General features: G+C 41.0%; 1 protein-coding gene across 1 annotated transcript; it reads right to left on the reverse strand.

Moving 5' to 3' along the window:
• Positions 1 to 445: 445 nt before the first annotated feature.
• On the reverse strand, positions 446 to 27,504 carry Klkb1 (kallikrein B1). The gene is made up of 14 exons (XM_052752791.1): positions 27,447 to 27,504; positions 22,119 to 22,281; positions 20,157 to 20,263; positions 16,648 to 16,807; positions 16,135 to 16,244; positions 10,709 to 10,868; positions 9,861 to 9,970; positions 8,792 to 8,954; positions 8,591 to 8,703; positions 8,280 to 8,448; positions 5,778 to 5,953; positions 4,629 to 4,724; positions 2,355 to 2,494; positions 446 to 1,775 (listed from the first exon to the last, which is right to left on the reverse strand). The coding sequence occupies exons 1-14, from the start codon at positions 27,502 to 27,504 to the stop codon at positions 1,584 to 1,586; spliced, it is 1,917 nt and encodes a 638-aa protein (XP_052608751.1). The 3' UTR covers positions 446 to 1,583.
• Between the last annotated feature and the right edge of the window lie 211 nt (positions 27,505 to 27,715).

A 27,715-nucleotide genomic window follows, 5' to 3' on the forward strand; every position in this document is an offset into this window, starting at 1 on the left:
CCCTCTCATTCTCTTAGCCTCTTAAGCACACGCTAGCCCCACGAGGCTCTGAGTGTAAGATGGGTTCCTTTGTTTACTTTGTGCACAAACACATGATGAAAAATAAACAGAACATTTCAGTCCAGCTGGACTCCAACTGGCAACTTTATCATGATACTTGATGCCACGGGAAAACTCCACATTTCAAAACTCTGCTTTGCCCAGATGAGGCCATTTCTTGAGAAAACAAAGGCCATGGGCTTACACAGTAAAAACTCCAAAGCCTTGTCCAAACACCCGTTAGAGTTATCAACACCCAAACCCAAGATACAAGATTTTCATTGTGAACCACTTCTTTCCTTTTAAATATAAAACAACTTCCGCACAGAATAAGACAAAACTGTTTATTGTATACAAAAGTAAAAGCTGAAACCATGCGATTTAAAAGGAAATTATTTCACGGGAATCAAGCCAGATTTTACAAAAGCCATTTGCTCGTGGGGTAATGCCTACCTCTCCACTTCCCATCTCAAATTCTGTGGCTAGCCCGTTAGCTCTTCCCCACTTAAGCCTCTGATTTACTCAACAAGCCTCTGAACATACAAGGAAAAGTTGGATCTTCTACAGAAAAGTTCATTTTTCTAGTTGTCTGTTTAACTTGCCCAGTAGTTTGTAAATGGTCAATTCTGTGTCAATATTAATCAGCTTAACTAAATGGAATTAAGCACGTACAGCCCACTCTGGGAATCACTGGCAAGCTGGGAATTTGTGTTACATGAGGATTAATGTCATCCACTCTGCAGGCCACTGATTATTTTTCAACTCAGTCACAATCTTGGATTTTATATAAAACCTTATATCCAAGGACACTTCATGAATTACTATTGCAGAATGCATCATCAATTAAACTCCCAAGATTCCCTGGGAGATTCCCATCAAATTCCCTGCCCTGTGTGAATACTGTGGGATCAGCCTATTGCAAGAGCTGCACACAACAAGAAAAGCACAGCCTTGTAGGTCTTCCACCTATATGTAGCCAAGACCATGTGGCAATGGCCAGGAAGGTGGTTTAGAAGGAAAGGTGCTCTGTCTCCTCACGTTCAAGTAGGCCATCCTTTTATTGTAAAGAAAATGTTACAAAGGTCTCCTCCTTCCACCAGACAGAACCAGGTTTCTCAGTTCTTTGAGCCAGATGCAACAACAGCATGGGGATCTAAGGAACCAATGAGTGAGGAGGACAGCAGGTAACTCTGAAATCTGCTGAGGTCCAGAGTCAGAAGTCAGATGAGAACGGTCCGAGACACTGTGCTAGAATCTGGAGTCTTACTTTCAACTGCTTATTTCAGATCACCCATTCACTACCTAATAAAACCCTTTGGCCATTTTGACCAACCAAGCATGATGCGCTTTGGATAGCTTCCATTTGGGGATTCTATGACTCAAGGCAGGAAACACGTTTTGACAAGATGTTGTCTTCAGCAACTGTATCAACATTGTGCTTTTAATCCTATGACAAGGATGTGAGAAGTCTGGGGCTCTCTGTTGACTTGAGAGCAGGTGGAAAAACTGGTGCCAGCTGGGCTCTTCCTTACTACCCAGCCTCCTCACGCTGGAGACATCTCCAGAGTGCTTGCACCACGGCTCTGTGTCTTCTCCAATATCCAGTCCAGGTACTCGGCAACCTTGGTGTAGACTCCTGGTTGCTCCTTGCGGGCACAGCCTTCACCCCAACTGGTGATACCCACCAACTGCCACATTCCATTGTGTTTACAAACTAAGGGGCCACCGGAATCTCCCTGGGTCACAGTGGGTAGAAAAACAGTGGTAGAGAGTTATAACAGTGATTCAAATAAAGAGCTCCTAATTCAAAGATAAGTGTCTCTTAACATTTTTCAGTCACACTTCGCACAACACACATGTAGCTCCTCAAATTCCTTGTACCCCATCAGCCGTGAACAAAATAAGTGTGCGGTTATAAGGCCAACTTGTTCCCTCCCCCTCTCTCAGATAAACCCGACAATTTTAGCATTTTTACCCAAAGTTCAAATACATCTACTTTTCTTGTATTTTAACCTAACCATGACTCATAAAAATGTCCTTAAATAAGGCATGTAGCTGTACTGATTGGGACATGCCAGTCATAGTCAATACATATACGGATATACCTATTATAAGTAATGTAATATATGCAGTAATGTAATGATATGTATTATTATGTTTAATTTGTCAAAGGTTATTTATAAAGATAAAGTCTTCAGCTCATTTAACTCTGAGTTTTAAAACAAAAACTAGCGAAATGTAATGTTGGAAAGTTGCTTTTGAATGGACTGTCTCCAGTGAACTATGATGTGCTTGTTCACGGTCTAATATATTACCTTACAAGCATCTATCCCGCCTTCTCTGTAGCCGGCACAGATCATCTGCTTGGTTATAACATAATCTCGGTATTTTTTCTGGCATTCTTCATTGGGTACCAAAGGAATAGCTGCCTTTTGTAGAGCATTTTGGATTTCACCTACAAAGCAATCAAGATAGACCTTTAAAGGCAGAAAATACAATAAATGGGGAAATAAGACCGGAATTTTAAAGGTAGTCAAAGTGGTCCACTTTTCATGGGGGTCATATTGTGATCAAAAACTTGTCAGTGAATGTCAAAGAGGTAGAATTATACATACAGAAACAATGAGAGGGAAGGGGACAGAGAAAGGGGAAGAGGTGGGAGGAGGAGGAGGAGGAGGAGGAGGAGGAGGAGGAAGAGAGAGAGAGAAGGAGAGAGACAGGGACAGGGAGGAGAGGGAGCAATCTGTGTTGGCTTCCTTCTAATGAAGTATTTCACCAGCCCTATCACCCAAGCTACCACAGACTTGGTTTCTATGATTTCTGCATTCCTCCTGCTGTAATACTGTGAGGTAACCTGTAAGCCCCACAGCCCAAATATCAGGTAATTTCCTAGGATGCTGGGAGTTGTAGTTCTTGAAAAATAACAACGAAGCCTCATGGGAAAGTACGATGACCCAATGGGTTTGTCTTATAAGTCCCGACAAGACATGTCTTGGGGCCACGCAGCTGGGAAACTCCAGGGAATGGTCCTGACTGAAGTTCATCCTGGTCAGTATTTAATATTTAAATAAAGCATGCTTTAAATTTGGCTCAAAATGGTGGACCTGGCTTTTCTCAGGATTAACACTGTCTCAACAGACTCTCAGAAAAAAAATTCCTTCATACATTTGTACTTTTAATACAAATGCCTGGCTGTTCTTGCCTTTCTTTGTTTTGCAAATTAAAATTGTAATAAAAAATTTAAAATTTGTGGAAGTAAATCCCAAACATTTGACAGCAGAGTATTGTGTTCTTTACATAGACTAAGTTCCATGACAAATTATACACTTGCAGATAACTTGATTTTTTCCCATGTCTATATTCCCATATCTATGCATATGTATATGGTGTCTATATATATGTAGCCAGATGAACATAGTGAAAATGTGAGTTAACTGAATCCAAACTGACTGGTTCAGGAAACATGGAGAAGACACAGCCAATCATCTCTTTTTGTAAACATGACACAAACATGTCTAATAGTGTTTATCTGGCACTTATTCTAGAAAGGAAGCATGCTTATTTCTATAAAAATAGTTCAAGTCTCAACACACAGGAACTCTTGACCTCAGGTCCACACAAACAGTAGATCCATCCATAAACTCAGAAGAAAGAAGAGAGAAAAACTCACCTCTCCTTTGACTGTCTTACAAGGAAAGCTGAACAAGCCCCTCGGTTTTAAATGTAGACAAAAAATGCAGGGATATGGTACTATTAGCAGCATTGTTGTGGAAGGGTCATGGATACTTTGAATTACATTGTAGTTATGACAGAAATGAAAACATCATTTATGCCCATCACTATTTCAAGAGTATGGCAAATATTAAAACAATTTGACATGTGGGTACATTAATAAAGACATATGTGCTGGGTAGTGGAGGCGCATGCCTTTAATCCCAGCACTCGGGAGGCAGAGCCAGGTGGATCTCTGTGAGTTTGAGGCCAGCCTGGTCTACAGAGGAAGATCCAGGACAGGCACCAAAACTACACAGAGAAACCCTGTCTCAAAAAACAAACAAACAAACAAAAAAAGACATATGCTTATCACTATGTTAAATTCTGTTAATAAATACCAGTAATTGTACTATAATCTAGTAGTTCTTTTTATGAATCTATGTATTTTACCTAAGCATTTAACAGTATAATTAGAGGAAAAGGTAGATTTATCATATTGCAGGAATGCATTAAAACAAATATTAAGAACTGTCCTTAAAGAGTGATGCTGGCACCTTGGCTATTGATTCCAAGGGAGAGCATGGTAAACAGGGACACTATGAGTGCTGAGGACCAGATGGGCTGCACTGGACCTGATAGCACCAGAGGGTCACAGTCTGTTATGCAGAGTCATGAGCATATAATATCTATTACGAGTAAGATGCTTAAAGCATGAGCTCATCGGTTTTTAATGCAAAAAAAATCATATTCTTGGGAATCAGAGGACCAATATTTTGGAATAAACACAAAGATCATGAGTAGGGATGGTGGAGGAGCTGACCTACTCCGTGGACTTCAACATTTAAGACAGGGACATTTCAAATGTCAGGCTGTACCTCGTTCCTTTGTGTAGCCCCATCCAGTCACCCAACAGTTGGTATAAATTGTATTTGTGTCGTCTTTGGAAGGCAGGCATATTGGCTTTTGGAATTCTGGAAGAAAATTTCATGAATAGATTTGGATTAATTAAAGCCATAGATATTGACTTTAAAAATTAATCTCTATCTTTTCCCTTATTCTTTTTTTCTACGAAGCAACACAGCAAGAATGAGCCTTCTGGGGCCAGTCAGGATGAAGAACAGGAAAGGACAAGAGAAAGTGAAGGGAGGTGACTACAATCAAAATACACTGTGTCCACGTATGAAACATAATGAAACTCATCACTGAAACTAAAGAGTAAAAAGAATGGCCTTCCAGACATCAACTTCTAAAGCCCATGTTCCCAGGAAATTCTCACATTTTTTTTGTATGGTTTTCTGGCATGAAACTTTCCCAGGAGAGGGGAACTCCTCCACCAAAATTTAATGGAAAACATTATCTACTTTCTTGTGTTTTAATATATACTGCGGCAGAATTCCGAGTAAAATTAGCCACACAGTCCCAGCGCTTGAATTGAATGCCTAGCTTGATTATTACAACAGAGTGGTGAGGAGATCAGCACACCCTACAGCAGATATCAGAGGTGGAAGGAGGGAGGGCGAGCAGTCTGAGATTACAGAGTTGTTAACAGACACTCGCAGTTCATGGTGTTGGGAGGCATTCAGTTTCTGGGGAGTGATGTGCCTGCAAAGTCAGTTACATACTCCATGCCCCTCACTGTCTGCCCCGTGTATTCTTAGCAATTAACATCTAGTCCCTCTTGTTTTCGTATAGTTCTATGTTCCTAAGCCCAAGTAGCGGTAGGTAATTCTACCAATCTTGTGAAAAGATGCGCAATGTCCTCAGATGGCAAAACCTTCCCTGTACCTACTGTTTGTTACCATACACGCAGTTCCATTCCACCCCAGAAAGTGATTGAGATTTCTTGCCCCTTAAGCAGCTGTGATTGTGTGGCAGTTCACAGAATCTTCACTTCCCAGGCAGCCTCCTCTTTCCCTCAACCCCACCAACCAGAAAACAAAGACAATTGCCGCAGATCTGTTTTCTCACTCAACCTGAAGTGATACAATTCAGTTGTGCGGTTTCCCCTTCAATGTGCTTCATACCAGTGTAATTCAAGGGCGTCTGAAGCTTTATTAGGGCAATATCGTAATTGCCTTCTGAGATTTTATATTTCTGATGTATAATAAGTTCTTGTATTCCTGAGAAAGGCGTTTCTTTTGTAATCTCTGACAGATAAAGAATCCCGCCATAAATACGCCACACGTCTGGGTAGGGGATCCTAGGAGAGAGACATGAAACCAAAGTAACATTGGCATTGTGCCTTGTTCATTTTTCTCAGTACTTTTTCTTGTGGGGAGACAAAAGAAGAAGAAAGAAAATATTCCATGTGACCTAGTTCTTCCTTCTGGCAATTTATCATCATCTAGTATTGGATCTCTAAAGATTTAGTTTGTAATAAAACCTCTTAAACTTTTATTTTAGACTCCCTTTTGACTGAACAGGTTTTTTTGTTTGTTTGTTTGGAGTATGTATGTGACTATATGAAGCAGATACACATTTACTGATAGTGTATCATAAAGAAACTTACTTCAAAATAATTCTTTGGTGTACATATAGTTTTACCATTTATTAATGATGAAAGCAAATTCACATAATAATGGAATAAATGTGCTTATTTTCACATAAATAATTAAAACATGTCTGAGTATTTGATATTAAAAGACAGAGAACATCTTCAATGATTTTAGGATTTCCTTAATATTTTAATTTCGTAATTGACAATGCTGAGAATGTCACTTCACATAAATCAAATGGCAGACATAGGTTTAGGACCATTAAGAAATTTTTGGAAATTCTATCCAATACTCAAGCCAACATTCATTCAGTGAGTTTATAAAACTCAAGTCATCAGTTCAAACAACCCTATTTAAAAACCAAAGCCTAACACTATACAATCCAAAGTACACTGTGACAAGAAACATTTTTATGTTTTTGTTCTTTGTAACTAAACTGTTGTTTCTGTTCTGTAAGAGCAGAAAGCCTGATGTACACAGAACCCACACTGTGATTCACAACATCAAATAACCTTCAGTCTAGTTGGGTTTAGGGTACAATCTGTTGGTATTGCATGGCACAGCATGCACAGTGCAAAATAAGTACCTTGTGCTTTAGGAAGAAAGGCTGCAGTGGAGTCACGTGACACAGCCCAAGATAGGAGTGCCGGAAGGCCTTGGGTCTGTCATGTGTTTGATTTTGAATTAATTTTGGTCAGTGTACATGCAGGGACCTTTTACCATTGCTAAAGTTTTTTAAAACTCCCATATTGAGTTTCACTGAGTCCATATAGGTTTACAGTTCACAGTGCAGGAAGCTGTGGCTGATAGTACTCAAAATGTACATTTTTCCTTGTAATTACTTCATGTTTATTACAAGTAAAAATATGGGAATGCTTTTGTCCTTTTCCAAGAAGCTATGGGAAAATCAAGTTCAGTTTACCAATCCTGAAAGCAATTGGTTTCATTAAATCAGAGCTATCAAGTAGCCATACTGATTAAAATAAGCCCTGGTAGGAGACTGAATTAAAGACATTCTGTTGCTTAAAAATCTACCTACCCATCTTTTGAATTTTAAAATAATCATGTAAAAGACATACAAACTAAATTTAAAATTATGATACTTTTTAGGCAAAGACTTGGAAACATTTATTACCGTCAAAACAAATAGGTCAGAGCCAAGGAGGTAGATGGCTTGGTGGGTAAAGGGCTTGATTCTCAAGCATGAGGACCCAAGTTCAGGTCCCAACACACAACTTGGGCCAATCATATGCCTGGAGACAGAGACAGGCAGATCCCCAGACTTTCTGTTCAGCTAGTCTAGTCAAAGGGTTCAGTGAGAAACCCTCTCTCAACAAATGAGATGGACAAATGTACCAGGCTTTTTCTTTTGGGCCACCAACCAGCTCCCAAATTGTGACACAGAGACTTATTATTAGTTATGAATGTTCGGCCTAGCTTAGGCACATGTCTGGCTAGCTCTTTTAATTTAAATTAACCTGTTTCTCTTTATCTACCTTTTGCCTCAGGGCTTATTTCCTTTCTTATTTCTGTATATCTTATTTTCGCTGCTTCTCCATGTCTGCCTGGCTGGAGTATGTCTGGCTTCTTGCCCTGAGCTTGTTCCTTGTTCTCCTTCTCTCCTTCTCTCGAGCCTAGATATCTCCTCCTACTTATTCTCTCTGCATGCCAGCCCCACCTATTCTTTCTCCTACCTAGCTATTGGCTGTTCAGCTGTTTATTAGACCAATCAGGTGCCTTGGGCAGGCAAGGGGAAACAAACGCAACCCATCATTTCATAATTAAATGCAGCATAAACAAAAGTAACACACCTTTACACAGTTAAAGTAGTACTCTGCTGCATAAACAAATGTAACACACCTTTGTCTAGTTAAAATAATAGTCTACAACAGACAGCAATATAGGAAGATACCTGATGTTGACCTCCACATGTGTATGCACAGGTAAACATGTACACACACACACACACACACACACACACACACACACATACACACACACACACACACACACGAAGGATCTAAAACTTACCCATCAAAGCAATGGGCAGCTGTCAGGATCCATTGTTGTCCGATGATGGTCCCTCCACACAGATGATTCTGAGATACCAGCTTCACCTGCAAGCTGACCTGCCATGGCCACTCCCCTAAAGAGGAGTTTGTTCCTCCCACAATCCTCGCATTTGTTTTTGTTGTGCAGACTAAAAAGTGTTGAGATGCGTGGTCAGCACTGGACACAAATCCCCATCCCCTCCATTCCACAGCCCCATCACATATGACCAAGTCATCAGTCCCCACAACCCAGACTTCCACACAGTTCCTTAACAAATGAGCTTCACTCACTAGGGCTGCCCACAGCTTTACACAATCTCAAAGAATACCCAGAGCTCCTGTCTGTGCCGTAGGTGATCTTAGTGGGAGAGCCATCCACGGATAACCTTAAGGAACATTTACACCTGGACAAAATGGACAGAACAAAATCAAACCTGCAGCTAAGACCATAAAATAACGACCTTGCCAATCATCAACGACATGGCCCCTTACCCCTCCACCTTGCAGTCTTCTGGAAGTGACGAGTAAGTGAAGAACTGACAGCGAATTGTCTTTGTGCAAGTCTCTTGGCACACACTCTCTCCTTGCACGAAGGTCACATTCAGTTCTTCCCCTCCAAAGTCAACTCCAGAGTAAATTTTGAAGTGGCAGGGTTCTGCACCATGCACAAACATCAAAGGACAGATAGTGAGACAGGAAATAAGCCAGAGTAACAAAGTTTCTAGTGTCTTGAGAATGGTTTCATCAACTCTTAGAAGATCCCGCATTCTGTCACACCTCTTGGCAGTTAGTAGTTGTCAACTTGACACAAAATAGAGTCATCTGAAAAGAGGGAACCACTGTGGGATGTCTTTCTGTACTCTGTGAATAGGTATTGCTCTGACTGGTTGATAAACAAAGCTGCATTGCCCTATGGCAGGGTAGGATGGCGCCAGGTGGGAAAAATCCAAGAGAAACAGTGGGAGGAGGAAAGAGAGGAAGGAGATGCTCCGAGCCACCGGCAGGAGAAGCAAGATGTAATAATACTGGTAAGCCACGGCCATGTGGCAATTTACAGATTAATAGATATGGGTTAATTTATGATACAAGAACTAGCTAGCAAGAAGCTTGAGCCATAGGCCACCCAGTTTGTAACTGATATAAGCCTCTATACGTTTACTTGGGTCTGAGCAGCTGTAGGACCAGGCAGGACACAGGAAAACTTCCAACTGCAGGGAACATTGATTGAAGGATTGTCTCCATCAGATGGACTGGTGAGCATGTCTGTGGGACATTTTCTGGATTAAGGATTGGTGGAGGAAAGCCTAGCCCACTGAGGGTGGTGCCACCTCTGGGCAGATGGTTCTGGATTGTATTTTTTTAAAAAAAAGGTAGCTGAGCCCATCATAGGAGCAAGCCCCAAAGCAGCATTTGTCCATGGTCTCTGCTTCAGTTCCTATCTCTGTTTCTGCAACATGAACTCTCTTCTTCCCTAACTTGCTTTTGGTCATGGTATTTATTACAACATCCAACAGGCACACTAGGACACACATCATGTACCATCACTGTTGAGTCACATTACCAGGGCGAGCTTTTCTGCAGGTGAAGAGACTGTATCCGGATATAGCATTTTCTTGAGGAACAGAGGGACTTGGAGTACCACTTTTAGACATCTTAAGAAAGCAAACATTCCTATTAAAAATAAGTGAGAAAGAGAAAAAAAAGAAACAGTATTAGAGGCATTAGACAGATACAAAAGCAGCTCCCATTTCTTTTTATTAAAATGCAGCTCTGAAAACTGTATTCTGAGAAACTCTCTTCAGTCAATCATATTGCAAAACTCCAAAATACCACAGGGATTAAATATAAATAGAGTCACTTCTCTCTCCGGCAAAAACTAGTAGGTACAGACCACATGAAAAGAGGAGAGAGGATAAAATTCCACCTTCTAATTAGAAAAAGAAAAAAGAAAAGGCACCAGAGAACAAATCGTTTGGATTTAAGCTGCCTTCGGTATTATATCCACACACATCCGTCTTTGGGTCCCATGTTGTGCATAAAGGAAACGGGAAGTTGTCTCAAAGTGAAGAGGTCAGACTAGACTCTAGATCAAAATAAGCAGGGCTCTGATTTCTCACAAGATTAAAGGGCAGACTGAATGAGGAGCTCTTAAGCCAATTCCAAACCCTAATGCTGGTAAGAAAGCTGCCTGATCCCTTTGCTGCTGTAGTTTGACTCAATGGTGTGTTTGTTTTACAGAAGGGCAGGTATGCAGATGAATCTGCTCATCTCTGGAGTAACTTGCACCTGGCAGAAAAACACCCACTTAAATTACAGGCTCCAGCGCTGTTAGGGAAACCAGCAATGTTCCTGCAAGCCTCTGCGAGGAACGGAAAAGGCTTAGAAGCGAGCACGCCCGCTCACACTCACCTCTGGGATTCTATCTGCCATTCGTTCGTGTAGAATGTGAAGAAGAGGCAGGAGGGATGGAAGGTGCAGATGGTGCGACACACGAACACGTCGGGGGTCATGACCTGGCCCACATCTAGGTCTGCAAAGGCGAAATGCTGGAACATATCCATGGGACAACCTGTGAACTCACCGATGAAAAGCACTCCTCAGTGACACAAGGCCGAATTTGCTTAAGCTTTAGCATAGTAACTAAGGTAATGACCACTGAGTATCCGCAGAGCTAAGTATCCTGAGTTTAACATTGCCTGTTGAGAGACTGAGGCAGCATGCACAGTGCCCGCACAGGTCTGCAAGAGGTCCTCTGGGTATATATTAAAGCTTGCAGTTTACTGTTTTATGGGATTCCTGGGTGTGCAAACGTGTGGCTCTCTGAATCTTGTGCCTTCTGTTTATTTGTTTTGCTCAATTCTGACGTGTTAGTTCTTGTTTCCTTATTTTATTTTGTTATTGTCCCTCAGAGGCCTGTTGGTTTTCTGTGACAGAAAGGGAGGGGATCTGGATGGGAGGGGAGGTGGGGAGCAACTGGGAGGAGTGGAGGGAGGGAAAAGGGTAATCAGGATATATTACGTGAGGGAAAAAAAATCTATTTTCAGTAAAAGGGGAAAATAAATTGCTATGAAATAATCTGCAAATCTGTAGTTTGTTCTTTGGAGAAATGCAAAACTTGTTCTCACTCTAGAGACAAATCCCCACACCAGATACGTAGAATAAGCCAATGGATGCTTCCTGCAACTCCATCATTTCTAATACAAGATGTTTAGGTGACTTGTGTTTCCCTTAAACTACCCTGGTCCCAACTAAGCCTTCAGAACATGCTGTCTTGTGTTTTGTCTCTGAGTATTATGGAAAGTATTTTAATAAGAAGAGATTAACATAGACTCTGAGGAGCTAACAGAAATGCCATTTGATAGTAGAAGAGCAAAGCTTCATTTTCATTTCCCTTACATATTTTTTTTCTCATAGACTTTTATTTGTGCTGTTTACATGATTTACTCAATTTGATAGCATGTAAGAATCAACTCTATACTAGTAGTATAGTATAGAAACTTAAGAATAATGATAGGACAGTACTTAATATAGTTGGATCAAAAGAGTGCACTTCTCATAATCATCCATTTGAGCAGCCTAGGGAGCTAGACTCAACTGCTCGAATTAATAATAATAATAATAATAATAATAATAATAATAATAATAAACGCAAATACATGAAGACCCTTGGTATTGGAAGAGAATGTAGATTTCTATGCCAACCTACACCTGCATCCTCCCAAGATATCCCTGGCAGGTCATCCTACAACTTTTACGAGACGTTGTTAGTTGAAAAGGAGTTTGCCACCTCATGACAAAGTCAGTTTCTTTGCTGGAGCACTGGAGATGTCAGGGACTTTTAAAACTTAGTTTCTACAAAGTCCTCTCTATCCAAACCAACCCCGGGGAATTGTGTACCAACCCATTCCCTGAAGACAGCCTTTCAAAACTGAAGAACAAACTTCACCAAAAGTTAAGGCAGTCATCTAGACTCCTTTCCAAGTTGAACATATTTAACATTTTCCTTTGTTCATTTCTAAATTTCCCATTATTTCTAGGTGTCCCGTCATCCTGGTGGCCCTCTTGGGCTGTGCTCCAGCTCTCTACTGTTGCACACGAGATGTGGAATCAGAACCAGGCAAAATGGGCATCTCGTATCTCAAAGAGTATTTTCACTTGAAAGGTCGGTTGTTAACTATGTGTGCCGGCCAGTTTTCTGTCAACTTGATACAAGCTAGAGTTGATAGAGAGGAGGGAAGCCTCAACTGAGAAAATGCCTCCATCAGATCAGGCTGTATGTAGGCAAGCCTGTAGAGCATTTTCTTAGTTAGTGATTGATGAGGGGAGGGTCCAGCCCATTGTGAGTGGTACCATCCCTGGGCTGGTGGTCCTGGGTTCTATAAGAAAGCAGCCTGAGCGAGCCATGATGAGCAAGCCAGTAAGCAGCACCCCTCCACAGTCTCTGCATCAGCTCCTGCCTCCAGGTTCCTGCTCTGTTTGGGTTCCTGCTCTTACTTCCCTCAGGGATGGATTGTTACCTGGAAGTGTAAGCTGAAATAAACCCTTTCCTCCCCGCAAGTTGCTTTGGTCATGGTGTTTCATCACAGCAATAACAATCCCAATTATGACTCTATGGTTATTAAAAGTGTTATAGAATGTTAGTGAGGGTGGGAGAATAAAAATGCCCAGAACCCATCTTTTCTATAACCGGGATGAATACCGGCAAAATGAACCAAACCACCATTTTTGGATCTCTGGAATTTAGCCAAAGGGACACACAATCCTGGGGCAGAAAAATGGCCAAACGTCAGCAAGAGCTGGGTGGGGTTTAACTCGCCCTACATTCCTGGCTCCTCCCCAGCTCCATAGAGACCTGGAAAACCAACCAGTAGAGTGGTTGGAGCCCCTCCAAAGCTACAGTCCACCATTCCCAGACAAGGGCCATTACTTGACTTGTCTGGAAGCTCCCTGGAAAATCCCCCTCCTGGGCCCTGAGTTTATTTGACCTGACCCCAGCTTTGCGGAGGGAGAAGCAATGAGTCCTGGTGATTCTGTGACCTGGCATCTGCCTCGTGCAGTGGAAATAACTGTGGGACGATACCAAGACATTAATATGGAAAGAGTCTCTCAATTAGAATTGCAAATGGCATCGACTCACTAACAGGGGAGGTGTGGTGATCTCCAAAGCTTTCGAAATCCACGCGGGAAACTGCTGAAAATGCGTCTTGAAAGACAGTTCATTTTGAGTTGTGAGGTAAGAGGCTAGACATTTCAAAGAAGGGAGGACACAGGAGATTTGTGGGACTCGTCTAAGTGGTAGCTTCTGCTATGTGACCTTAACATACGGTTTTACCCCAGGAACTACTGTTTTTTTCATCCGTAAAGCTGAACGCATTGTTGATAAAATTGAGGACAAGGGTGTGGTAATGACTGAAAGCCACCCATGGCTTATGAATTTAATTTAGAACTTTAAGCCCAGAGACAGCCTTCCTGTGGCTTTGGTTGGCATGCAAGAGATGTGAAAAGCCCTGCCTCTTAAAAAAAAAAAAAAAAAAAAGGCCATTTCCTGAAATAGCCAGGATTTTTATCACTCAGTGAAGGACACTTTAATCAGACTGAAGCAATGTGGGAACTGGTCGCAACTCAAGAAAGCTAGTACAAGGCAATCTGAGCCTGGGCATGTGAGGTGCTCTTTGAGGCTGTGGGCAGCCCCTGCATTGGGCTTGAGGCAGGACAAAAGAATCTTGTCAGCTCTTCCCTGTGCATAAAAAATACTTGCAGCCGTGTGCTGCTAAGGCTGGAGAGGTTTGCCCCCAGCCAAAACTCCTGGTGTCTCTTGTTCTCCAGCGTGGCAGTTTGGGAGATGCAGCCTAGTGGGAAGTCCTGAAGGCATAACCGCGGGAACTGGCTAACGCCTTTCTTGCAGGAGTGAGTTCCTGCCCTCCCTGAACTAGATCAGTTACGGCAAGGGCGGGTTGTTTTAAACCAAGGCTTCCTCTTGTAGTCTGTTATCTTCCACGCATGCTCACTTGACCTGCGTTTTTCTACCATGCTGGGGGTGCAGCGTCAGGTCCTGTGATGGTGACCATTATGTTCAGAGGGCAAATTTATTGTGCTAGGCTTGTGAAACCCGAATTGTTTTTAACTTGTATAAGCCGTGAGGAAGTTGCTACCTTGAATGTACCCTGTCAGCTGGCCCGAGAGGGACCACTTCCTGGAACCGTTGGGCTATTCTACAAAACAATAAAAAATAAAATAAAATAAAATAAATTGCTGATTGTTACTAAATATTTCACTGCCTCAGCTATTCCCACAAGGTTATGGGTCATAAGATGAAACAGGCTAACTGGATGTTCTGCTTTTGTATGAAACGCTTGCTTTCTTGGATGACCGAGGCACCTGCTGGATGGACATCTGTTACAAAACCCGAGCCTTGCCAGCACCCAGACAGGATATGAGTTAATTTGGCTTCCCCAAATTATAACTCCGTGGTTTTTGCCTTCATAATCCTTTGTCTAACAAGAGCTGGGCCTTACCTAGAGAACTCTCTCTGGTTTGATCCTAGCCAGTCTTTTTTTAAAAAAGCCTCTAATTTACTAAAACCAAAACTTGAATCAGACTGGCTAGGGAATCTCTGAATGACCCCAGACTCACAACAGTCCTTGCCAGATGTAGCCACCTTGTCTTTAGCTTCCCAGCCTGCAGAATCATGAGCTAAAAGAGCCTTGTTTTCTTGAGATATTTCCCAGCTGTCTGGCATTTAGATACAGCTGTGGATAAGCCGTCCAAGACAAGCATGATATACAGAACAAAACACAAGTGAATAAAGAGTCCTATCTCCTGTAGTCAAGTGTTCAAAAACTAGAAAAAAATGGGTATTAAAACTAAATAGTTAACAAACTTGAGCCCAATAAATGGCACAGCATGGAGAGGATACATGGGGAAAAGAAAAGACAAATAGGAAAAGAGGTAGGTTGTTTTAGGCTTCTGGGTCTTGAATAGAGAGGTCATATCCCAGAACTCAGAACCAATACAGGGCGTGGCATAGAGCCAGCATTCAGTATTGGCACTACTTACCATAAGTGAGCTGGTTTCAGTCGATCTCACCACTGGCACCTTGATGTGCTAAATATGATGGCATTTGTCTGGATAATTCAACTGAAACTACCTCTGTGTCTGAAATTATAGAATGCTGGTTCATGGCACTATGCTTCTTTCTTTCTTCCTTTCTTTCTTTCTTTCTTTCTTTCTTTCTTTCTTTCTTTCTTTCTTTCTTTCTTTCTTTTTTTTTTGCTAGATATGGACACCATCGAATGACCTCACAGTTTTCTCTATAGTGTCACTGTACTTTCTAATGCTGTTGTTGTAGGAGTGTTACAGTAAAACTAGAGGTTTAAGCAACATAAATTCATTGTCTTTTAGTCCTAGGGATCAGAAAAGCAAAGTATATCCTTCAGGATGCCAGGCAAAAGGTTTGCATGGGTCTGTTCCTTTGGAAGGGCATGTTGGTAGACCTGTCCCATGCCCGTTTTAATTCCTACAGGTCATGGCGTTCCTTTGCTTTAGGACTCTTCACCTTTAATGGCAGCAATGTAACCTTTTCAAGTCTTCTGGTCTCTGACTTGGACCCCTCTGTTTCCCACTTTATCAAATAAGGACCCTTGAGACTGCAGAGGGCACATTCTAGTACTCTAGAAGAGTTCTTATTTCTAAGTTTTCCCATGTAATCACATCTACATAAACCCTTTGGCCCAAACCCATCTCATCCCCAGGTCCCTGAGAGTGGCCCATGGATGCTTCCAGGCACTCTTATTTAGCACATCACAATCACAGTGGAAGCGTTCTCATCTAATTACCAATCTCGGAAAGTGCGCAGGGCTTCAGTGAGAATCCAGATACCAGGTTATCCAGTGTCTTTATGCTGGTGGGTGTCCCGCTGGAGCTGCGCTTCAGCAGGCAGGTGTTCCTGAATGTCAACAAAAGACGTTGTTATGGTTCTCAAGGTGCACACAATCGTGAGGATAACATTTGCTATTGAAATGATAACCACAGTGGTGCATGGTTGGGCTATTATTAATCAATAGATACTCTTCTTTCAGCAAAGGGCAGTTTAGGGTGCAAATGGGGTAGCCGGCAGACATCATTGTCTGGTGTTACGCCTTCATCCATACACAGCCTATGGATACCTTTGAAGTTTACTGTTTTGGAGCGGGGGGAAATGCCATTGAAATTAAGTATGTAAATGAGGGAAATGCTCAGGACTACATCCCCTTTGTGCTTTAAGTGGAGGAGAAGCAGACTTGTCTTTTTCATGGAGGATGCTGTTGAATCCTGGTGTGTTTCACAAGGAACCATTCAGCCTCACTCACCGGTACTCCGGTCTATGAAATGCATTTGTAGCGTATGTGAAAAACTGGCAGTGAATGTTGTTTGTGCACAGCTTCTGGCATTCTTCGACACTGTTGGTCTTAGAGATATTGAAGTTGGATCCTCTCATATCAAGTCCTTCATATGTGTCTTTGTGGCAAGCTGCAAAGAAACACATTGAGACAGTCGAGACATTCGGCGGAATTTCTTTCTAGACACAGACTAAACTTCTCTTCGACCAGAGCCATTTTGAAGACCAGGATCCCATTTTTGGTGACTTCCCTGGTAAGTGCAGGATTTAGAATTTTTATTGCATATCTAAATTATCAAACCCTGCTGGACATTAGCACACCCCAGTGTGTTTACCCAAGCCCTATTGTACCAGCATAAAAGCAGGTTACTTTGCTTTCCTACCCTGCAAGGTGTATGCAACAATACAGTTTCACAGAAGTTACCAGTGGCACTGATAAATAAACAAGGCGAAAGTAACAGGGGTCCTGATAGATAGTGTGGGCTGGAGATTTGAAGTATTGGACACACTGGTGTACCTTTGACTTTTGGATCGAAAACAAACAAACAAACAAATAAAACAAAAACAAAAAACCATGACCTGTGTCTATTTCTCTTTCTTCACCTACTCAGGTCTGATTGTGATTTGTGACTGCAGGTCTCACCACTGACAGCGGTGTTAAATCTTTTATGGACTGTGGGAATTTGTTTGCCTGCCTGATGAAACCATTTCAAACCTTCTTGCTTTAAAATTTTCTTAAATTCCACCACTACCATTACCACCACACTTCGCCCCCTACCCCTTCATGCCTTGTAGACCTGGCTGGTTTGGAACTCCTGTGGCAACCAGCGGAAGCCCTGAGTCCACATGTAAGGAGCAGATGAAGTCTATTGACATGGGCACAGCCATGTGAAGGGCCAATGCCTCAGACCCATGGGAAACTGGCAAAGCCTTCCCCGGGTCTTCAGGAACAACTCACCAGTGTGTGCAAAAAAAAACGAGCAACTTCACCTTCCTCCTCCAGGATGTTTACAGCCCAAGAGGAGAGACTGGCTGCCTTTGGAGACCTCCCTCTGAGACTAGTTACCCCTCCCATGTGCTGTACATAATAATCACTCTGGGGTTTGGGGGTTCAACGCTTACAACGCACGGCACTCTCTCCTTTCTCCATGTTGGTCTGTGTGTCTGTCCTTTCTTATTCCCTTGATACCCTTCATCAGTTTTCTCAGACCCAAGCCATAGTGGATGTGGCAAACTCCCATTTCAGACCAGGATGACTTTGAACTTGAAATGGTCTTTGCTTCTGCCTCCCCAGTGTTGGGATTATAGCCATGTGCTAGCACACCAGTTTTTACATTTTTTTTAAAAATTCTATTTAAGAATCCTTTTCATTGAAGTTTTGAAGGGACTTTAGCCAGCCCAACAGGTCCTTTCAAGTTTATCTTATATGTTAAAAATATAGTTAATTCAGAAAACTTAATTAGATTAGCAGTGTGTGTGTGTGTGTGTGTGTGTGTATTAGCACAAACAATATTCTATTGTATATAACTGCAAATTTCTAAGAATCATAATATTAATTTATACATAGAGACAATATGTATATACTGACTAAGAGAGAAGCATTATGTTAGGGTGTAGGGAGGTGCTGAATACCCCCCAGAGGTTCATACAGGGCAGCAATCTGTAAACCATAGAATAAGTTTCCTTTAAATTTGCTGCAGATCAGAAAGGAAATGGGCTAAGGGTTGGGATGAGGTAGTCACAAATAAAAACAACAAATAAAAACATTTTCTTAATGACCATCTGTCAATTTTAAGCCTGCCTCTCAATAATTTTGATTAAAATTGCTTTCTGAGACCACTTTTTAACCTTTTTTCACCCCAGGTATAAAGTTTCTCTGTGTAGCCCTCGCTGTCCTGGAACTCACTCTATAGACCAGGCTGACCTCTAATTCGAAGAGATCTGCCTTCCTCTGCCTCCGAGTGCTGGGATTAAAGGTGTGCACCACCGCCACCACCCAGCCTGAGACCACTTGTTAACTTGAAGATATCTGGGAGAAAGTTAGAAAGGAACTTTAGAGCCAAAGTTAGTGAGGAAGATGAAGCTGGGAAAAAAAAATGACAGCTAAGTAACTACAGAAAAGGCACAATACTCCTATTTCTTTACATTGTGTTGTCGGTCACAATCATAATATATAAAGTTTAATCAAATACTGTATATGGATTTGATTGCATAAGACGGAAAAAGCATTTTGCTTCAGGCTAACTGTAGCTATTATACCGGTGAAGGAGTATTGATAGCTAAGCCATTGTCATCCTTCATTAATTACCTAAAATTCAAGTTGCAGACTCAGACTGTGATATTGGGGGAAAAGAAGAACATCGGAAATTTGAACAGACAGGATGAACTGTTTAAAGACAAAACAGCATAATCCGGGTCGGTTCTTAAGATTCTCCAAACACACCACCTCACTCTTTTTGGCGCTTTCTCTTTCTCATCAGTCCCTGTCATGTTAGAGAAGTGTCTTCGTTGTATTAAACCTCTAAGATGGTGCAGAAATTGTTTCCTAGGACATCAGTTGCAACGGGTGTCACAAATAAAGCTCTCTGACATCCTAGCGTTCACATTCCTTGTAAGCAATGGTATGCTTAGCATGATTGACAGAACTCATACCTTCAGTCTGAGCTGAATGGCAAACAATAAGATTTCTTAAACCAGCTGTTTTCAACCTGTGGGTCACGGCCCCTTTGGGGGTTGAATGATCCTTTTACAGGGGTAGCTGAAGACCATCAGAAAACACAGATATTTATATCATGATTCATAACAGTAGCAAAATTAGTTATGAAGTAGCAACAGAAATGATTTTATGGTTGTGCGTCATCACAATGTGAGGAACTGTATTAAAGGGTTGCAGAATTAGGAAGGTTGAGAACCATTGTCTTAAACCCTTATCAATAGCCTAGTGGTGGACAGAAAGTTCTAGGTTGTGGCTTACTGCTCTGTGCCTGGTAGACATGTTGCACCAACTCCAGCCATAACCATAGAGTACCATTTCCTCCAGTTGTAAGGATCTAAAATGTCACTAGACATTGCCAACAGACCTTTGAACTGGAAAGGGCAGAATCAATTCTGGTGGGAGCCACGAATCTCCCTGAAGTGAACTTGGGGATGGGATGTCCCCTGAGTCTTACTTGGAAAGTCTTTTCTGGAAACAGGGAAGGTCTGCTGTTTGGAGTGCGCATTCATTTTCTCCAAATCTTACATTGTGTGTGAGCACCTTGGATAGCAGAGGCCCATTAAGATTGTGTGTTGTAAGTGATAAAGACAAGAACATTATCAAGATATATGTAACCCCTTCATGTGACCGAGACGCTGCTCCATCTCCACTCTCTTTCTTAGTGTTCTCTTCTAAAAGTCCATGAAAGCACAGACTTTGAGCAAAAGCTTCTGTGAGTTAGAGTGTTATTTACTCAAATCTTGTTGAAAAAGTTGACATCTTACCACTTATTTGATGACCACACTGCTTTAAAGAGTGACCAGAAATGGCACCCGTCCGATGCAGTCTTGGCAAGGTTCCTGTAATGCTGTCTTTCATGAAGCAGCCAAACCTGTTTTTTAAAAAAGATCCCTTTTTTATATATTCATAAAGGGGCATGTAATGTGAAACACACGTTACGACATTACCCAGCATTTTCTATGTGTTAATAAATAGAGCCTGGGGTCAGGAAACTGATAGCATTTCCTTGGCATTTGCTGAAGAGGATATTCTCAAGACAATTCCACTCCATCTGCAGCATTGGTTCTCTTCATGGTCATGCTTTAAGCGCAGAGAGCCAACCATATTCTAGAGTTGATGGTTATGCCTGCATTTTGAGCTTCCATAGATCTTCTTCCCAAAAGATAATTGTTTTTGTTTTATGTGTACCGAGGAAGAAACCCTGGGCTTCAAGCATGTTAATTAAGTGCTCTATCATTTCCATTCCAGCCCCCCCCCCCAGCTTTTATTTAGTTTATTTTGAGGCAAGATCTTGTTAACATCTGCAAGCTGACCATAAACTTAGGATTCTCCTATCTGAAACATCTACCTTTTCTAAAGTGGTGATTATTTTTATAAGTATTTGAATTTACTTTAAAAAGATTGAATCACTCATAATCTGGGTCTCTGTGTGATATTCATCTTGTTTATTGATCCCTGGTAGTTTCCTTCTAATGGGAGAATTTTTCTGTCTTCAATATCAACTTTATGTTAATTTTACTATTTATAAGAATCCTAGAACCTAGTTCAGAATTTAATACAGTAATCTCACATGCAGTTTGCGTTTTTTATGTAAGTTAGCACATAGGGATTAGAAAATGAGTGTCGAATTTCTAATTCTTAAATTTGGATAGAATAAAAATGAAAGTTATGTGTATGGAGACAGAAGCAAAAATTGACATTTTGGCTATTGATCAAATGAAAAAAAATTAAGGTGAAATTTCCAATTATATTTCTAATACTTGCACTTGTCAAAATTACCAGTTAATAACACACACACACACACACACACACACTCACTCACTTCTACATTCTAAACGTTCAAACTGGCTTACTACAGGTAACATTGAGTTGTGCCTACTAGATCTTAAGTCTATTATCAACAAAACTCTTGGTTTATATTTTTTTCAACTTTGCTACTCATAAATATAGTAACAAGTCAAACAACTAAATATATTTCTCTATGCAGGTAAAATTTTCACCTTTTACCAGACAAGTAACACATAAGTGAATAAAATATATATTTGATAGTTAAAGAATAAAATCCACTGTGAAGTTCTATAGCTTTGTTTTCAAATGGCTACTGTAACTGGACAGAAGTTCTCTGAGTTGTCTAGTCTCTGGGTCTGGTTAATTTGAATGTGTGATTGTGTTATTTGCATCATTTATAATAAATTTTAATTAATGTATAATAAAAATGAATAAGACAGAAATTACATAGTGGAATGCTACTTCATGCTGAAGAAAAATGAGAAAATGGATAGACTTCGAATGTCTAATATTAAATGGAGTCATATAATCTCAAAAAGAAAAAAACCCTCATGTCCTCCCTCATACGCAGAACCTAGCCAATTACATATTTATAGACATAAACAAAAATACATGTGGGGACAGTATAATATTTTGAAAGATGAACGAGAAAGTCTAAATATTACAGTATGAGGAAGGACCCTTTCTTGTTACATGCTCTTCCTTCAGGCCTTGGCTAGAGCGTTACTGCCTCCTACTGCCGTGAACAAGTGCCATGGATGTTTAGAATGTCTGTCTCTGTGTTCAGTAGTCTAGGAGTCTGCTTTGGAAAGACCGAGTCTAGGAGCTTTGGATGAAAATGGTCTTTGAACTCTCTGAGAAATACGACATCATTTTTGCATACTGGAAGCAGTTTGAGGAATGTCTAACCTGGTAATGATAAAAACATCACCTCTTACCTTTTATCTGGATCATTGGTTGAACTCACTGAGAGGAAGCTGAAGAGCAGGCACCTGGGGTGAAATGTGCACATTTTCTGACAGTACTGAGCATCTGGCGTGTATATGGCAGCTACATCCCCACCTCGGAAGAAGCTGTTTTTATACAGCTGATTCAGGCACCCTGCGACAGAACCATTAAAGATAGATTTAGGGAAAGTGTGACAGTTTTAATAGAAATGAGTCTGTTTTGTTGTTCTTTTGTACTTATCCCAATGACTACCCGAAGATCATTACAATACAGAGGGGGGTAGAAAGAAACATTATGACAATGATTTAAACAGCACCGCATGCTATTTTAAACCATCTTATGGACACTTATGCACAAAATTTGATTCTTTTTTATTACCTATATAATAATTTGTACATAAATTATCCCCGTTGAGATACAGTATGGATTTTTTTTTCCTGTCTGCTCTCTAACATGGTATGAAAACATCTCAAACATCTCACCTTAAAAACTGGTGGCACACGCCTTTAGTCCCAGCACTAGGGAGGCAGAGGCAGGCAGGATCTCTGTAAGTTCGAGGCCAGCCTGGGCTACAGAGTAAGATCCAGGACAGGCACCAAAACTACACAGAGAAACACTGTCTCGAAAAAAAAAAAAAAACCACTGATATACAACTTCCCCCCCACTCCCCGAAACTCTTTAAGGACAACCATCTCCCTACATTCCTCAACACTTTAAGGGGAGATTGAGGTCAGGACCATTATCTGCATTTTTTTTTTTCATGAAAGAAGTCAGTAACTGAGTCTCAGAGTTCAGACATGGTTCATCCCACGCGGTGAATAAATGTCCTGGGACATGAACTCACTCCGACTCTCAGTCTTGTCTGTCCGCTTCCAAGCAGGCAGTGTTACATGTTGCTGTCTGCCTCGGCCTTATTCAAGCGAACTAATTATCGAGCACTCATTTCTTGGATAAGGAAAATGCATTTGCAGAGACCCACACCCAGGTATTATGCACACACACACATACACACACACACACACACACACACACACACACACACACAGAGAGAGACAGAGAGAGACAGAGAGACAAAGAGAGACAGAGAGACAGAGACAGAGAGAGACAGAGAGTCCTTGGAACACACATCTCCCCTCAGAACGCAAGGAACCCCACAGAAGAGGAGGAAGAAAGAGTATAAGAGCCCGAGGGGATGGAAGACATGAGAACAGGCCCTCTGAATCAAGTGAGCAAGGCTCTTATGAATTCCCAGAGACTGAAGCAGCAAGCAGAGAGCCTCCAGGGGTCTGCACCAGACCCTCTACACACGTATTATAGCTTTCAGTTTAGTCCCATTTCTATGGGACTCCTGAGTGTGTGAGTGAGTGGGTCTCTGATTCTTGCGCCTTCTCTTGGGGCTCTTTTCCTTCTGTTGGCTTGCCGTGTCCAACTTGGATGTGATGGCTTTTGTCCTATCTTATTGTTTTTTATTTTGTTACATTTGGTTGTTGTCTCTTAGAAGCCTGTTCTCTTCTAATGAGAGGCAGAAGTGGAGTTGATCTGGAGAAGATGGGAGGTGAGAAGGAACTGGGAGGAGTAGAGTGAAGGGAAACTATAATCAGGATATATTGTATAAGAAAAGAATCTATTTTAAATAAAAGGGAAGAAAAGTCTAAATAAATATCTTTCAAATAAAAAACAGAACTGAAAGTGTATTTATAAGCTAACTTGAATAGACTGGAACATATATTGTTTGTGCTCTATTATATATGGTATTCTGTACCCCACATATCATTAGAGAACTGTCTTCAATTGATTTAGTGTATGAATCTATATTTACCTGAAGAGATCCAACTCAAGTCTTTTACTGAGTTTTCTACCTTAGGTAGCCTGTCCATGTTCATCAGTCAGGTTTTCATTAATTATGCAGTACTCCAGTGGCAACCTTGTCCATCTCCATTTGAGTATCTTTGATGCCATTGTTTTCAAAGAATGGGTATCTAGACAACATATAGTTCATTAAGCACTGAAGATTTCAGATTTTCAGTGTTCTATCTGTGTGGGGATCCTGCTGCTGAGTCCCATTTCGATGAGTCAAACTAGCAATATTGCTTCTTTTCTTATCGGAGAGGTGTTGCCATGCCTACCTCTTGGGTCAGGTTTATATTTGGAAAGAGCAGATTTTCCTGGGTAGATGCTCCTGGGAATATGTGTTCCCAAGTGCACATCCTGAGCTGTCCCATTTGCACAACACGCTGAATAGTAGGCCCAGTGGTAATGGTAGCTATAAAGAGACTTGTTTTTAATGTGGTAGTGTTTCATAATTATTGAACAGACACTCCTCTGCCATCCCACTGCGCAGACACATACAAAAACACAATCTGTCACCAGTGATGGCCTGAAAGTCCCTATCCTGCAGTTGAGTCTTGGTAAACTAACATGTGACTCAGCCGATGAAGAAGAGTAGCTAAAAATGTTCTAATTATAGAATTGTTCATCCTCCTCCTTAGCTGGTAATGGCAACGATGATGATGATGATGATGATGATGAGGAGGAGGAGGAGGAGGAGGATGTTAACAGTGTTGTTTGTTCACAGTCTACGTAACTTATATGATCTATAATGATGACGTTTTTTCAGTTTTCAGGTTGACCCCATGTCCATGGACATTGGGCATGTTATTTAGTCACATTAAAAAATTACATGGTCAAAAAAGAAAAGGAAAAATACCATCAATGATGAAAGAAAAGCATCTAACTTTAAAAATTCTGAGTGAGTGGCAGAGAGAAGGCTCAGGAGCTAGTGCTTGTACTCAACCCTAATTACCTGAGTCTCATCCCCAGAAGCCCCAGAGTGAAAGGGCAGAGCCAGCTTCCACGAGGTTTCCTCTCATCTCCAGACGTGCTCTATGGCACCCGTGTGTGTGTGTGTGTGTGTGTGTGTGTGTGTGTGTGTGTGTGTGTGTAGACATAGATAAATGAATATTAGAACATTTTTATAATTAAATGTCAGATATGAAAAGATAATTTACCAAAGGAACATAAGTGACTATAAGTATATAAAAACTGATAACAGTGCAGGAGTCACCTTTCCTATGTAAGTATAGCTACTATTCCTCATCATAAAAGCCTCTTTTTATAGCAAATGGAGACCATCACAGAAAACCACAACTTAACACAATGCAGAGGTCAACATATTGTGGGGAGCCCAGCCCCAGTGGATACATCTACAGCACATACCCTGAATCTATGGCTCAGGGGATATCATGAAAGAGGGCACGGAAAGATTATGATAGCTAGAATACCAGAAAATCTGCTGTGAAATAAGAAATGGCTGTGTAAACAAGACCAGAACAATGGCAATACCAATGGACATGGTAACATGGAAGGGGGAAAGTTTCATGGGGTCCCACTCTTAGACAAAGAACTAACTACAGGCAACTAATGATTTCTGGGAGTAGAAAAATCAGCCTCTCCCAGAGATGAGCTCGCTTATTGGTTATCCAGTCTACACATATACACAAACCATATACACACAAGCAAAACAAACTCAGCAAGTTGTATTTATACACTTTTGGGTACATATATAAATATGCATGTAATGAGAATAATAAAAGAGTAAGAGGCAACCAATTGAGAGTGAGCGAGACATGGTTGAGGTCTGTTGGTCTCAAGATGCACAATAGCAGCAGGCCCAGAAGCTCAAGCCAAGCTGGAAAGAAGAATAAATCTGAATTTCTTCCTAGAAGCCTATGAAAAGCCTGTTACAAGACTAGCTCTGGTTAGGTCATCACACCAACCCTGTCTGAAGCTCCTGGCTCTGGTCTGGCTGAGTCAAAAGCTCCAGCCTGGGCATCAACAGCAGACAGAGCATCTCCAGGACCATGTGGACCAACACCTGGAGATGGTTTCTCAGGAAGAAATCTGGACACTATTTGCAGGAAGCTGATTCTATGTCAGACTACAAAGCAACAGACATCTATTAGCACTGTCCTAAGCGGGACAGTTGAGCACTCTCATATGCTTGTGTGGAAAACCAAACAGAGAATGCCTTTCGGGAAGACAATCCCATAATGTGTGCCATAAAACCTTCAAAAGCATTTACACCTTTGTATCAAACATTTTTTATTTCCAATTATTTAATTTATAAATTGATTGAATATGTGCAAAGCATGTACACACAAAAGACCACAAAGAGGAATGGATAACAAAAATATTTGGTTGGATTAACATTAGCTATAAATAGCAAAGGTATGTTAAAGTTATTTTTAAGTCATTAATAACACTTTTATAAAAACAGATAGATACATGCAGAAAAATATGAAAAACTAAAGAAATAATTTAGCAATAGTTGTTTCATACTTTGGGACTACATAAAATACTCAGTTTTAAGTATTATATGTATTTGCATCTCCAATTTCCCTATCATGATCACAAGTTTTAAGTCATTTTTTTCTCTTAGCTATGGTCCATAGCATCTCTGGCTAGTAATCCTCCACGTTCGATTGGTTTGAGCATAGCAATACTTGTGACATAGACAAGCAGGTAGGGTTGATGGGACAGATGGAGGGAGGCATAATTAGCAGATAGGGAAGAAAAAGGTTTTGTTTTCCCCCTAAAGGAATGACTTCTCTTTATGAGGATAAGCCTTCTTCAGAGCTCTTTACCCTGTCAAATACTTGAGAGTCAAGAAAATAATCCTTGTGGTGTGACCATATCGTATGTCACCCTTGACTCAGAAGCCACCCTTCATTGTATATCAGGGGAATCCTCACTCTCTAACGACCATTGAGAGGGGTTGTTCAGGGTCATTCTTATCTCTAAAATCTAATGGAATACACAGAGAAAGAAAGCACACTGACACCTAGTGCTGAAAGCTCTCCATTCGGACTACCAAAGGAATAATATACTAGTTAAACCTAAAGCAAGTACCTTCAGTTCAGAAAGAGCTCCCTAGGCCTTATATTAAAAATATCATATATTAATCAGATACTTGGATTGGACTCAACCACTGTACAGGGTCTAATATTCTTTCCATCTTTCAGGTAGAGTTTGTTTTTTGAAGGCTGATAACAAAAACAAGTATGGAGGGTGGGGGTGGGGATCTGCCAGAGAGTAATCCCTAAATGGGAATGTCTGCTAACAAAAGCATCAAGAGTCTGTTGTCTCTGAGCCCCTCCCCCTGTCATGTGCATTTGGGGCCATGCAGCTAAAGAGAAGTTCTTGCCTTGAAGTATCAGCAGCTGCCTCCTTCCCCCAAATTGTATGGTTAAAGGCTTTCTCTAGGAGTGGAATATTCCTCTCTCACATACTATTTTTTAACTGCTGTAGCTAATACTCACCACAGGACACTGTAGCAAACAAGGAAATGAAATAACCCACTTGGTTGAATAAAATCATCCTATGAAAGAAAAAAAAATGTTTTGCAACTGCTAAGTTTAGAACACACTTACCATGCATTTAATATACATTTAATTTAGTATAGAATTTGCTTTTTTGGCAAATGTCTAAATTGCAAACCAAGCACATCATCTCCAGAATGAGGATTTGGAGGTGATATTTTGTAAATGAAAAAAATAAAATATTTATTACGCTTTCCAAGATTATAAAT

The sequence above is a fragment of the Peromyscus californicus genome, unplaced genomic scaffold (genome assembly GCF_007827085.1).
Source record: "Peromyscus californicus insignis strain IS unplaced genomic scaffold, ASM782708v3 Scaffold_23__1_contigs__length_62951481, whole genome shotgun sequence".
Classification (NCBI taxonomy): Eukaryota; Metazoa; Chordata; class Mammalia; order Rodentia; family Cricetidae; genus Peromyscus; species Peromyscus californicus.